Source organism: Clarias gariepinus, chromosome 18 (assembly GCF_024256425.1).
Source record: "Clarias gariepinus isolate MV-2021 ecotype Netherlands chromosome 18, CGAR_prim_01v2, whole genome shotgun sequence".
NCBI lineage: Eukaryota > Metazoa > Chordata > Actinopteri > Siluriformes > Clariidae > Clarias > Clarias gariepinus.
The window spans coordinates 20652568-20665736 of record NC_071117.1 but is presented as its reverse complement, the minus strand read 5'-3'; the positions used below and the strand labels follow the sequence as shown (position 1 = coordinate 20665736).

At 40.2% G+C, this 13169-nt stretch overlaps 4 protein-coding genes across 4 annotated transcripts; 2 read left to right on the top strand and 2 right to left on the bottom strand.

Moving 5' to 3' along the window:
• Nucleotides 1-945: 945 nt before the first annotated feature.
• Nucleotides 946-4917, bottom strand: mrpl16 (mitochondrial ribosomal protein L16). Its single transcript, XM_053477190.1, has 5 exons — nucleotides 4738-4917; nucleotides 4517-4600; nucleotides 4053-4201; nucleotides 2608-2901; nucleotides 946-1474 (listed from the first exon to the last, which is right to left on the bottom strand). Exons 1-5 carry the CDS (start codon nucleotides 4796-4798, stop codon nucleotides 1283-1285), a joined length of 780 nt encoding a protein of 259 aa, XP_053333165.1. The 5' UTR covers nucleotides 4799-4917; the 3' UTR covers nucleotides 946-1282.
• A 1494-nt stretch (nucleotides 4918-6411) lies between these two features.
• On the top strand, nucleotides 6412-7568 carry si:ch73-41e3.7 (uncharacterized protein LOC572312 homolog). Its single transcript, XM_053477313.1, has one exon. The coding sequence runs from the start codon at nucleotides 6498-6500 to the stop codon at nucleotides 7461-7463; it is 966 nt and encodes a 321-aa protein (XP_053333288.1). The 5' UTR covers nucleotides 6412-6497; the 3' UTR covers nucleotides 7464-7568.
• A 4-nt stretch (nucleotides 7569-7572) lies between these two features.
• Nucleotides 7573-10207, bottom strand: txnl4b (thioredoxin-like 4B). Its single transcript, XM_053477312.1, has 3 exons — nucleotides 9990-10207; nucleotides 9755-9906; nucleotides 7573-8042 (listed from the first exon to the last, which is right to left on the bottom strand). The coding sequence occupies exons 1-3, from the start codon at nucleotides 10119-10121 to the stop codon at nucleotides 7877-7879; spliced, it is 450 nt and encodes a 149-aa protein (XP_053333287.1). The 5' UTR covers nucleotides 10122-10207; the 3' UTR covers nucleotides 7573-7876.
• Nucleotides 10208-10497: 290 nt separating this feature from the next.
• trmt10c (tRNA methyltransferase 10C, mitochondrial RNase P subunit) lies at nucleotides 10498-12323 on the top strand. The gene has a single exon (XM_053476634.1). It carries the CDS (start codon nucleotides 10771-10773, stop codon nucleotides 12274-12276), a length of 1506 nt encoding a protein of 501 aa, XP_053332609.1. The 5' UTR covers nucleotides 10498-10770; the 3' UTR covers nucleotides 12277-12323.
• Nucleotides 12324-13169: the final 846 nt, after the last annotated feature.

Here is a 13169-nt window from a genome sequence, read left to right as displayed (position 1 = left end):
GTTAGTGTGTGTCCTGATTGTCCTGATCTTTTGACCGATAGGAGAGACAAAAGCTGTGGTATATTTTTTAAATAAGGAATGTGTCAGTTTTTGATTGATTTAACATTTGTAAGTTATTATATAAAATAATTTGAAAAGTTTTAATTAACTGATTAAATGAACTGAATTGACCAACAAAAGATCAAATAAAATCGCACAGCTCTACTACTCATGCTCAAGTTGTTTATTTATTTATGTTTCAACATCAAAAGTCGTTTAATGTACAAATATTAAATAAACAAATTAAGGAGCATGAGTAGTAGAGCTGTGTGGTTTTATTTGATCTTTTGTTGGTCAATTCAGTAAATTAACCAACTTTTACAGATTTCTGACTTTAAAACTTTTTTTTTTTAAATGCATGGATCAGTTCAAATTGCTTATCTTTATTATATTTACTTTATTTAACAAACACTCTTATTTCCAGAGGCTTTTATTCATAGAGGTTTACAAAAAGGATTCAACCCCTATGAAACTTACTTAATTTGTCTAAATACTGAATAATAAGTTCACATTTTTCCCGCTAGTATTTTTATCATCTTGTGAACTTCTGAATGTTCGCTTATAGTGAAATTAACTATTAGTAATCAAGTATTTCAAACATAATTAAGAACTGAAAGATACTAATTGGAGAAGAATTCAACTTAAAATTAATCATAGGTTATTCACTCGTTTGTGGATTTTCACACTTTTAGCTAAAGTTCAGCTAAATGACTCCCACGTCTGACCTTTTGACTTTTTTCCACAGTTCTCTGGGTTTAAACCTTTGTAGTCAGCACTATAATACCGTGCTTTGGACTTTATGAGTGATTAACATACACAAGGACAAAGATAATCGGCCTTTTTTAAACTTCTTTGCTAGTGCAAACCTTTACACAAAACATTACGAAAAAAAACGAAGAATGAGGCTCAGTGTAAGTATGCTTTAATATAGAAAACATTCTGAAACTTTTTACACACACACACACAGACACACAGTGTGGAAAGATGGTTGGTCCACAATTTCCCCTCTTTCCTCAGATCCAGCGGTAATGTCTGTGATGAATTATACACCTACACAACCTTTTTTTTTTAAGAGTCTTTACAAATGAGGAGCAGTAGTGATTTAGAACATTTCTGATATCCGATGATCATTAACCCCTAATGTATGATGCTTATACACTCTCGCACAACGTTTTTTTTTTTGTTGCAAATTCTTGAGGGAAGTGTCAATGTAGTTTTCAGTCCACTATTCTTCCTCTGAGGCTTAAACTCTGTCCGGATTGAAGAATTTCCCGGTGTAGCGGCCGCGATTGTGGAGATCGGACGGGCTGAGGACTTTGCGGATGCCCAGCATATTAGACCTGGCTATTCTCTCAAAGGTCCAGGGGTTCTGGTTGTTGGCCTCCCTCTCGGCTTGCTCCAGCTGCATGGCTGCCAAACTCTCTCTGCTCACCACCTGTTTGAGAACACGCATGGGAATTATTTATTTATTTATTACAACTCTCAGGTTTGCATTTCCTTGAAGATTTTATCACATCACAGCACCACGGTGAGGAACACATCCAAGTTTAAGAGGACGTGGACAACTCCTCGTAAAACTCATGTATGGCTCGTGGTGTCCGTCACCTTAAACTCTTCACCGAACTCTTGGCATGATTAATTTATTTGCATCCTGCTGCTGCCAGTAAGAGCATGCATTAGGTGTTCCTAATATATTGGACAGTGACTGCATGCATGTGTGCATACCTCAATTGTCACGCTCAATTAAAGCCCACTTATGTACAGCTTAAACGTTTCACATAATTGCAGAACAAATACATGTGTAAGTGCGTGTGTGTATGTGTGTGTGTGTGTGTGTGCGCAGGCATTCACACTTAGTCAGTGGATTTTAAGAAAATGTGAAAGCATGAACTGTGATACCGTGAACTGGTAATGTGATAGCACTTGACATCTGATCTAATTAGATATGAGCGGTTATGTATAGAAGACCTTTCAGGGGAAGGATATGAGAACAGTGACACCCAGTACCGCTGCAATCAAGCATCCGCTGCGATCTTTAACTTAAAAAATGTTAAAAAAAAAGAAGAAAAAAAAAAAAACATTTTAAGTCCATCATCCCAGAAAGGAGGAGTCTTGTTTTTTAAAAAAAGCAACTATTTAAAATCACCCACACACTCACTCCCCCACCCAAATCTACCAGGTTTACAGAAATAACTCCCTGACATGACATGAGGAAGAAACCTGGAGAGGAACCAGACGCAAAAGGAAACACCACCCCCATTCGGGTGATATTAGATGGTGTTACCGTCGATAAATCGCTTCTGAGTATGTGCTGTAAAGTGCAGGAAATGTGTATCAGTTAAAATGTCATTTCAGTTTTAAAACTATTTAAGTGACTAAATCATCTAAACTATCATTTATCTTCAGAAACATGCAGGCCAGGGTCACAGCGTTTTTGTGTGTGCACACATTTCACACATTTAGAGAAGCCAAGTCACTTCCTACAATGTTTCCTGTAACTCAAAATCCATGTTAACAGGAAACCAAGTTTAGGAATCATGTTTACACAAACATAGGATCAAATCTAACCTTGGCTGGGAAGGGCAGCTTCTTTGCCACTTCTTTAAGCACAGACTCCACTTCCCCGAGCTCAAGATGACCTCCGACCTCTACTATCAACCGGCCGCACTTTACCGGTGTAACGTAGTGGTCGATGGCACCTTTTCCTCCTCCCATCCTCTGACCCAGGCCTTTACGAGTAATGGGCTTGTATGGAGCGCTAATCCGCCAACGGGCAAAGGTGGTCCGCGAGTCCATACGCCGATTAATAGTCAGCCTCATCATCTCCATATGACCCCAGTGCAGATATCCTCCACCCAGGGCCTAGACAGAGGAACATGTTTAAGGTGCATACAGAAAATGAAGGTGTGCAATAACAATCTAGTGTTTAAAATGTAACAACATTGAATAATATTTAGGATTGCAAATAAATGAGCAGATTTGGAATTACAGCCTGTTTTAATATTAAGGATCCTAATCCTATCACCTCCGGATACGATATTATTACGATACCCAGGTGCTGATTCCAGTAAAATTGCGAGTCTACAAGTATCAAGATTTTTTTAAATATCCCAATTGATATTATATTCCTCCCGATTTTGTAACAATTTTAAACTGTTAAAAAGTTTAATGTTTAATTAAAGGTAGTTTGCCCTTTATAACATAAGCTTAAAAAAAAATGCAGCATTTAAACAATACTAAGTAACATCAAATACAAGAGTTTACCATTTAATTTAAAATTCAATTAAGCAACAAAATGTAGCTAATATAGCAATAAAATGATACAATATTACTATGAAGCACATATTCTGTCAGTAATCATCCGCCATAATTATTATTTCAATTATTTCTAAACAATCTTAGCAAATAATTCACTCTTACCACAAGAGATGAAAATATGTAAATAGTTCAGTGTGTACCACAAAAAAATGTGATGTTTTACCATCTCAACTGCCTCCAAAGTCTCAAAACTCAATGGTTGCTGTCATGTGCATGCAATTTTAGACTAATTTGCTCTCGCTGTGATTTGAGACTGGAGTAAGTGTGTGTAATAAGTGGGTTTGAGATTAATTCACTCAGTTACTATTCACTCACTCTAAGTTTGGAGAAAAAGGCAGATCAGAGGACATTATTTTTGTCATTCCATAAAAAATGTGTTTCTGTTGCGCCACTCGGTTTATATTTGAGGCTGACTAGCTGATACCGGTCATGGCCAATCAAACAGCTAATTCTGGTCACTTGTCTGATCAACCGGTTCATCTTCATTATAAACATACAAATAGTTTTTTAAATAATCAGTGTGCCTATACGTGAATCAGCAAAAAGAACAATCACGATTTATATCTGAATCAATCCCCCCAATGTCTACTAATTAAGTTTATTATGCAATATTGTCTTTAGGTTTGCAGATAACATTTGCTCAAGATTTTGTACACACGAAAACGATAAAAGAGTAAATAAAAATTAGCACTGACCACAATGCCATACTGTCCAAATCGAAACGCGTTGGCAGTAGTAGCCGGACCCTGGATGTCACGGAGGTTCTTCATCTCCTTCTTGGCCTTTTTTAAATTAGGGACTTTATTTAAGAATTTGAGTTTGGGCCTCTCCGGTAAAACCACATCTAATGATGAAAAGACATGGAAATAAAATATATATAATGAGGCTGAATCAGTTTTAACAAAACATCCAGCAAGTTAACGATAATGCAAATAACAACAACAACAATAATAATAATAATAATAATAATAATAATAACAACAACAACAAGTAGATCAAGTCCACTCTTAAACACTAGTCCTCTTTGTACCCGAGACATTTACAGATCAGTCTGAGAAAACAGTTTTAGATTACTATTTTCTTGAATAGCTTTAGCATTTGTTAGTTTAATTCCCTTGTAGTTAAACGTCTAACAGTGTTTATAGCATGTAAGGATTACCACTGTAGTCTGGAGGAACATCATAAGTCTTCAGCCCAGCTGAGAGCACTTTAAAATGATGATGATGATGATGCTGCAGGAGAGCTGAAGGAAGCAAAACAGATGCACATACTTTAATTATTAAGACAAAAATGAACATCGTTAAACTGACAGGTAAAACATGCTTTATTATTATTATTATTATTAGTTTTCTATTTTCTGGAGAAATAATATTGTTTTACCTGGCGCTTCTAGCGTCCTGCTCGTCAGTCCTGAAAACAAACATCTAAACACCGCAAACATCCTGAATTATGATGTTAGAAATATCAAACTAGCACATTCAATTTCATATTCTAAATGTTATAGCGGTTAACGTTATTAACATGCATTAAGCAAGGTCGCCGCCATCTTTCTCCGGCCACTTCCGGTGAAGCCTCAAAATGTGTCCCCTGTAAACCAGAACCGTGAAAAAGAGTTCCACTTACGGAATGATTTCCACTTTTCCTCCATATTTTATATATATATATATATATATATATATATATATATATATATATATATATATATATTAGATATTAGCCGTAACAATATGACCACCTGTTTAATATTGAGTAGGTTCCCTATTTTGCCAACATTTTGCCTCAAAATGTGTCCCCTGTAAACCAGAACCATGGAAAAAGAGTTCCACTTATGCACTGATTTCCACTTTTCCCTCCATATTTTATACATCTATATCTATATCGAAGCCATAACAATATGACCACCTGTTTAATATTGAGTCGGTCCCCTATTTTGCCAGCATAACAGTGATGCACAGATTAGGCTAACTGGCATTCCTAATTTGCATGAATGAGTGTGTGTGAGTGTGTGTAGGAGTGTGTGCCCTGTGATGGATTGGCACACTGTCCAGTGTGTACCCCACTTCGTGCCCTAAGTCTCCTGGGCGCTGCATGACCCTGTGTACAGGATAAAGCGGTATAGACAATGAGTGAGTGGGTTAGTGTGTGTGTGTGTGTGTGTGTGTGGAGGGAGGATGTGTGTGTGTGTGTGTGTGTGTGTGTGTGTGTTGAAACGTTTTTATCACAACCTTTTCCTCAATCTGATCCACACTAGCGCTTCTAATGCATTGGACTACACGTCCCAGTCTTGGCTCCCCATGTGCATCAGTGTTCCTTGGCCACCCATGACCCTGTCACCAGTTCACTGTTTTTCATTCCTTTAAACACTTTTGGTCAAAAGAAAAACTCTAAAACTGCAGCGCTTGTGGGACGTTTCCAGGCTGCAGTGGTCATGACCGACCAAAAGTGGTGCAAGGAAGTAAAACTGAAGAACCAGCAAAAGGGTCACGAGCAGCCAAGGCTCACTGATGCACATGAGGAGTGAAGGCTGGCCTGTGTAGTCTGATCCAAAATAAGAGCTACTGTACTGTAGATCAAATTGGTGGCAGGGTTAATAATGTTCTCCATCGAATGATGTCAGAAGGATGAAGTTAGTTGGGGTGAGAGAAGAGGATGCAGAGGATGGTGATGGCGACCCCTGAAAGGGAACAGCCGAAAGACAAAGAAGATTGAAAGATGTCAGAAGACTGTCGTTGCTGTTTTGGTGGCACAAAGCAGGTGGTCATAATGTTATGGCTGTTAAGTCCATGTTTGAGGAAAAAATAAGTTGCCTCCTCGTTCTTCAAGACTGAAATGTAACTGAATGAGAATTGCAATTAAAAATACAAATATCAGCCATTTAAAGCAATTAATCGATAAAGCAAGGTTATAAAACATAAAAGTTAAAGGCCAAAATTGTCCAGATTAAGGTGAAAAACGTGCTTTAAAAAAACACCTGATATCACTTTTTTCTAATTAGCACAAGACATAAATCAGGTGTGTATAAGAACAGAAGCCACGACTGAGGGAGCCTGGATACACTTACTTATTTTCTGTTCCTTGCTAAACTAGTACAGAAAAACTGATTTTTTTTGTTCGGTTAACAAACTGCTGAGGTTGTAAAGATGTTGGAGTGTTCTGAAGGAAGCAACAAAACTCCATCAGACTTCCCATATACTTTCACCGAGGATGGACATCTCTGTCATGTAGAAACTCTGAAACCCTACAAGTTCTCATTCCAGCTCAGCGACGTCCAAGCGACTATGAGGGAACACGCGTCTCTTTGTTCCTACATCTCCCAACGTGTCTACACCCTCCTCGAGAAAGAGTATAACCTGATCAAGGTGTACCTGGATGAAGGAAGCCTATGTGATTCCCATCCCTCTGGTTTTGTCTACATGAGTCCCGAGGCTTTAAGACATCGTGGGATGCTACTGGTCCTGATCCAGGATAAAGGTACTATAAGGTGTGGCGTGTGGAGCTGGAGAGCTGTAGCCCATGAAGGCTTGGAAAGTGGCAGTCAGATCCCATATGTGCGCTGGGCTTTGGGAGAGACCCATGCTGTTTTATTGATGAACCCCAATGAAGGAGTGACGACCCCAGAGGAGCACGTGCACCAAGTGTGGGATCAGTTGCTTTTGAATAGCGCTGCAGAACAAATCGCCGTAGTGGCACATGGTTACGGAGGTTTAGCTTTTGTTCAGCTTCTGTGCTGTCGGTTGGAGGAGATCCGACAGAGGAGATGTGCGGTGGCCTTCGTCGATTCTTCGCACAGTCTGTGGCATCAGCCACTCGGAAGCTCAGGGCGTGACTGGATTAAGGTACATTCCAGTACATGGATACTGAGCAGCAAGCCAAAGAATCGGCTGGTGGGATCTCTCAAGGCGGGGTGCAGAATGATGTCGGCAGGGACACAGTGCCACGAGACGGCGCCTGCTGTGTGTATGGAATCGATATTTCGGTTCTTTGCCAAACTGATGCGACCGGTAGCCGAGCCGACGCCGTTTGGGATCGTCACTAGAAGCAGGAGCCTCGGCGCGAGAAAGCTAAGCGACACACCTGACCCGAACAATAATACATCCTTAATGTGAATGCTTATCTAGTATGTAGAATTTAATAGGATGAGCATCATTACAACAGTAAATGCAGTGTATAATGTGTGGTGGAAATGTGCTTATTAAACAACTGCATGTACATCCATCGTGTTTTGTAACTCATTTAATTGCTTTTTACAGGTATACAAATTTTTTATATTTCTTTAAAAACAAAAGGGTACCATGTCATTTCATACATACAAAATACAGAAATGTAGAAATTATGGCATCTGTACAAAAAGAGCATTTCCATTGGAAACAACTAAACTGCCCTTGACATCCAATAGTTTTACAAATACAAGCAAACCCCTCGAAGCCATGCTTTATAAAACGGTGAGTTCATATGTTTGTGTAATTTAACCCACATTTCACAAACCCATCCTGTAAATTTGTAGAGCAACAAGTCACAGCTAAATCCCATGATAGAGCAGATCATATTTAGGAATATTTCGTGGATCAATTGGGCTTCGCACGATCAGTTTCCCTCTCATGGCACCACGGAAGATCACCTCAACAAGGTCAATGAAGTCCTGCTTTGTTTTAAAACATCCAACAAACTTGGTATGATCTGGAGACCTGAAGGAAATAATACAGGATTATGAAAATGTACAGCAACTCAAGAACACAAATATTCAGTCTGTACTTTATCAGGTGCACAATTTCGGTGCTTCATCAGGTGCTTTGATGACTGTTTTCTGATACCATAAATTTGATATACACACATGTTCAAAAGTTAGTACCCCCTCGTTTAATTCTATGTGCTTCTGTGTAGAAAGATAGTTATATGATAATAGCGGGTCTCAGTAGCAGGCTAATAAAACCTCAGATGAACAACACAACTTTTTTCACTGTTAAACTATTTATTTGACAAAATGAAGACACAGAAAACATGCTAGCAATACTAAGTACCCCCTTCACTACTTCGACAGAATTTATGAGGATAAGTTGCAGCCAGGTGCTGCTAATCGTCAGGCCTTGATTAATAAATGTTAGTAGATAGCAGGTGTTCAGACCTCCTTAAAATCAGAAATTGTGGCAGTTTGCTGGTTTGGAGGATTCAGGTGTGTGTAAACAATGATAAAAGAGAAAGACATAAGCAATGGTCTTGGAGAAGCAATTTGTGATGCACAGCAATCTGGAAAGTCATAAAATCATTTCCAAACAACTTGGAGTTTAATGTTCTATATTGAGAAAGATTATGGAACGTAAGTGGAAAGCATTTAAAACATTTGCCTATCCTCCACGGAGTGGACGTCCCAGCACATTCAGACCATGCAATGCTAAATTACATCTCAGACGTCCACTGGGCATATTAAAGTCAGTGACAGCACAACTAGAAGAAGACTGAAAAAGTATGGTTTGTTTGAAAGCATGGGAAGGAGAAATGTATGGTGGCCCTGAAGTGCAAAACAAATTAACAAAACTGAAAACAAAATAAATAAAAAAACAAAATAACAAAACCAAAAACAAAATAAAAAATTCCAAAACAAAATATCAAAACCCAAAACAAAACAACAAAACCCAAAACTAATTTGTTCTTTGGTTTTGGGTTTTGTTATTTTGTTTTTGGTTTTGTTATTTAGTTTTCAGATTTGTTCATTTGGTTTTGAATTTGTTCATTTGTTTTCCGTTTTCCGGCCAGTCAGATACAAACTGGAAAAGGTAGGTATAGTTTGCGAATTAAATTCTTACCGCTGATTGGACGAGACATCGGTCACTCAAGATATACAGGAAGTACTGTAGTAGCGGTAGATTCGTGTGTGTATGAATCGGCAAACATGTACTGTCCTTATTGGGGACTTATCCTAAATATGGCGTTCTTACGGTGGCCCTGAAGTCAGTTTGGTTAATTTGTTTTGCACTTCACGGCCACGGTAGTTTAAACTGAAGCAGATCACACAAGAAACAAAGACAGAGAAACAAGTTCCTACTTCCTGTATATCTTGAGTGACAGATGTCTCGTCCAATCAGCGGTAAAATAAATAAATAAATGGCAGAGTGAAAATATTATGACACACTCTCACACTACGGGCAATTTGGAAATGCCAATTATCCTAATCTGTATGTCTTTGGAATGTGGGAGGAAACCGGAGTACGTGGAGGAAACCGGAGTACGTGGAGGAAACCAACCGAGCACAGACCCGAAGCAGAAATCGAACCCTCAGCCCTGGAGGTGCAAGGCCACTGTGCTAAACACTACGCAACTGTGCCACCTGATAAAAGTATCTCTGTGATTATATTTACTATATAATAATTATTGAATATATATATAATACTTTTGTCCTCACCCATAGTCCACCTTCATGTGCTGTCCATTGAAAAAGAAGACAGTTGATGGAATATAACTGATGTCAAAGTATCTGGTGTAAACTGGCACTTTATCCACATCCACAAGATAGATGGAGGTCATGTTACTGAGGTCATGGGAGGTTTTAGAGAGCTGTCGTGAGAAACACACAGGATTGACTAGGACATGTACAGTGGACGCAGTGCAACCTAACTTCATTACTGTTACTGACTTACAATCTCGTCGAGCTGCATACACACGGAGTCTTCATCTCGGCCAAAGCGCAACACCAGCACTTTCTCTGCAACGCTTTTAATCACTTCGTCTACATCCTTTTTACACGACAATTTAGGCAGAAACAAACTCATAATTTCACCACAATTCTCAAATCGAACGAGTACCGACAACTATTACTAACGTGATAGCAACGTTTTCCTCCTAGCGCTCTGATTGGATGAGAGTGCAGCCCCCAAAAAAACATCCAATCATTGCAAAGAAGGCGGGCTTTCTTTGGTGCTGGGGGACACCGCGACTCGGTCGTGTTCTAAATCGCGTCCTGAGCACTAAAAAATATTCCTCAGTGTACACTTAACGAGGACAAACTGAGCGGAGAGAACTAGAGGACTTGAAGACGCAGCATTTGGAACACAGCTAATTGTGAAATCTTCAACGGAGGACCGTTCAATGTTGTCCGTGTAGAAACATAAATCCTAAATATGTTTTCAATTTAAAAAGAGTGCCTTTTCTACAAATATTACCTACGGTATATTCGAGATCTCAAACTGTTTTTAGTTTTACAGATTTAGATTTTTGTGGTGCGTTAGAAGAGATTAAAAACTCTCCAGTGTATTTTTGTTTTAGTACGACTGAAATAGTTGATGCACCGGCCATCAGCGTGACCTAAGATAGAGGAGCGAGCAGGTTGCTTGAAGTATCCTCTATCTGGTGTTAAAGCATGTCGATAGCAGGTTAATTCAGCGAACTTTCACCTTGTGAAATGTTTTAAATTTGCAGCCCATGATGTTTGTCAGAGTTCATATCGTGGGCGTGCTGAGGAGGTTCCTCCCTCCAGCTTCCACCCTTGTGAAACATCATGATCCATCTACATCTTTTTTCACCTCCTCCACCTGCTCCACTCTTAGTACGAAACGATCCCTGAGTACCGGCTGGACGTTGAGAAAAGATTTTCCTCAGCATAAACCTGAGCCTGACTTGGATGTATGGAAGTCAGTGATGAGATCCCAGGCATCGTCCCAACATGAGATGGCCAAGGATGAAGAAGAAGAATCCACATCTGCTGCAGAAGAAGAAGGAGAAGAACGCTCTCCAATAGAGGCAAGCCGTACACTAGTGGACACGTGGCGGCAGGCTGGTAAACAAGTCCCGGAAAACATTACAGATGAGCAACTTGAGACGCTTGCAGAACTCACCACAAAGTCCTCGAAGAGGAAGTATCTCAAGTACCTGGCGATAAAAGAGGGCCATAAGAAGGCCAACAAGGAGAAAAAGGAAAAAAAGAAGGCTGAGAGGTCGGTGGAAAGGATGAAGGAGGGAAAGGAGGAAGGACAAGGTGAAGGGCTGGAAGACGCAGAAGAGGAAGGTGAAGGAGAACCTAAGTTTAAAAACACCTATCTGATGCAGTTCTGGACTCGATCCATGGACAGAATGTTAGGCTGGAGGGCTGCGCAAGCCATGCTCTACGGCCAGCCGCTGGTCTACGACATGAGCTACGACCAGCACATGACGAGGCGTGAGATGGAGAACACGATCTCCCAGCTGATGGAGACTGAAGGCTGGAACCGGCGCTCGGTCGACCCCTTCCACTTGCACTTCTGCAACCTGCAGCCAGGCGGTGCCTACCAGCGAGAGCTTCTCAAACGCTACGGCCAAGAGACGTGGGATCGTCTTTCCATCACTGCGACCAGCAAGCGTCACGTGGACGTGTTTCCGACGGAGGACCTCGTCTACCTGACCGCTGATTCTCCGAACGTCCTCCGCACCTTTGACCACAGCAAGGTGTACATCGTCGGAGCCATGGTGGATCGATCCATCCAATCCGGCGTCTCGCTGGCCAACGCCAAGCGCCTCAAGATATCCACGGCGCGTCTGCCCCTGGACGAGTACCTGCACTGGGAGACTGGAGCCAAGAACTTGACGCTGGACCAGATGATCCGCATCCTGATGACGGCCAAAGAGACGGGCAGCTGGGAGAAAGCGCTGGAGTTTGTACCCAAGAGAAAGCACGATGGCTTCCATCAGGAACGAAGTAAAAACAGTCCTCAAAGAACAGAGAAAGCCACCAAGCCAAAAACTGTGTTTAGAGGAAACGCAGAGGAAGAACAACGGCAAATGTTTGTAAGTAAACAGAGACAGAAAAACACCAATAGAAAAGATGTTCTGTCCAGACAGACATTTGAATCAGAAAACATTTCCGGACAAAGCAGACTGCGGATTGCGCTGAAAAGTAAACTAGAGGAACGCAGTCAAGTAGCGAGTAAAAGAAACTGGTGGGAAGAAGAGTAGCCTTATGGTGACTTTTTTTTTTCCTCTAAAATGAACTGCACTTGTCTACTTAAAACAGTTTAATTATAAATGGTTCAGTTCATGTAAAAAAATCAAGCAAATAAAAAACTATTCCTGTGACATGGAGCTTTGTCTTTAATGCAGCAGACCTCTGATACTTAACACTGTTCTGGTAAGAAGTCTTAAAATTGTGGCTGAACAAGACTTTGAAATCAATATTCGGGTTGTAAATGTCTCACATTTTTATTAACAGAGAGTTGAATATGTTAACAATCAATAATTAATTAATCAGTAATTATAAAGAACTCATGCTCTAGCTCAATCAGGTTAATCTGGCATAACGAGAATTTTCCCAGTAGTCCAACAGATTGTGTGACTGATATAGTGTTTTGATTGATTGATTGCCCATCATGCAAGGACAGCAGCTTATTGGTTTATCTTTTATACTGACAGGAGCCCAATCACATGGCGCCATAGTTGGCGCGATGGAGTATCTTGCTCCACCTATATAAAATAATTTTGTGCCACTGCTCCCACCTTCTTCTTAATCTTTTATGTCAAAATAGGCAGACCACAGCGGAAAGGTGGTGGGGAAAATCTACGCAAGAAAAAACCTTAAAAGTCTGCTGATGGTTGCTGCCGAAACTGCAAAGATTTCAGGTGTTTTCTTTACAGACAGGGACTTTGCGGGGGCTTCTTGCTAATGGCTTTCTGGTTTTTGGTCTCCATTTCAAAGCATTTGATATCATTTTCTGCACTGCATGTTTTCTCCATCTCTAACTTTTGAATCAAAGTACGCTGTTGTTCTAAACAATATCTGGAACGAGCCGTTCTATTTTTAGAGGGAAATGCACAGAACAACCTTTTCTGCATTTTATCTGGAAATTTTTATC

Excerpts from the sequence above, each read along its gene's own strand:
- mrpl16 (XM_053477190.1), bottom strand. The coding sequence starts at position 4,798 with ATGTTTGCGGTGTTTAGATGTTTGTTTTCAGGACTGACGAGCAGGACG. Across the intron at positions 4,202-4,516 it reads TGTTCCTCCAGACTACAGTG|ATGTGGTTTTACCGGAGAGG; the intron begins GTAATCCTTACA and ends TTTCATCATTAG. Across the intron at positions 1,475-2,607 it reads AGCTGCCCTTCCCAGCCAAG|GTGGTGAGCAGAGAGAGTTT; the intron begins GTTAGATTTGAT and ends GTTCTCAAACAG.
- si:ch73-41e3.7 (XM_053477313.1), top strand. The coding sequence starts at position 6,498 with ATGTTGGAGTGTTCTGAAGGAAGCAACAAAACTCCATCAGACTTCCCA.
- txnl4b (XM_053477312.1), bottom strand. The coding sequence starts at position 10,121 with ATGAGTTTGTTTCTGCCTAAATTGTCGTGTAAAAAGGATGTAGACGAA. Across the intron at positions 9,907-9,989 it reads GTATGCAGCTCGACGAGATT|CTCTCTAAAACCTCCCATGA; the intron begins GTAAGTCAGTAA and ends TTCTCACGACAG. Across the intron at positions 8,043-9,754 it reads CACATGAAGGTGGACTATGG|GTCTCCAGATCATACCAAGT; the intron begins GTGAGGACAAAA and ends TATTTCCTTCAG.
- trmt10c (XM_053476634.1), top strand. The coding sequence starts at position 10,771 with ATGATGTTTGTCAGAGTTCATATCGTGGGCGTGCTGAGGAGGTTCCTC.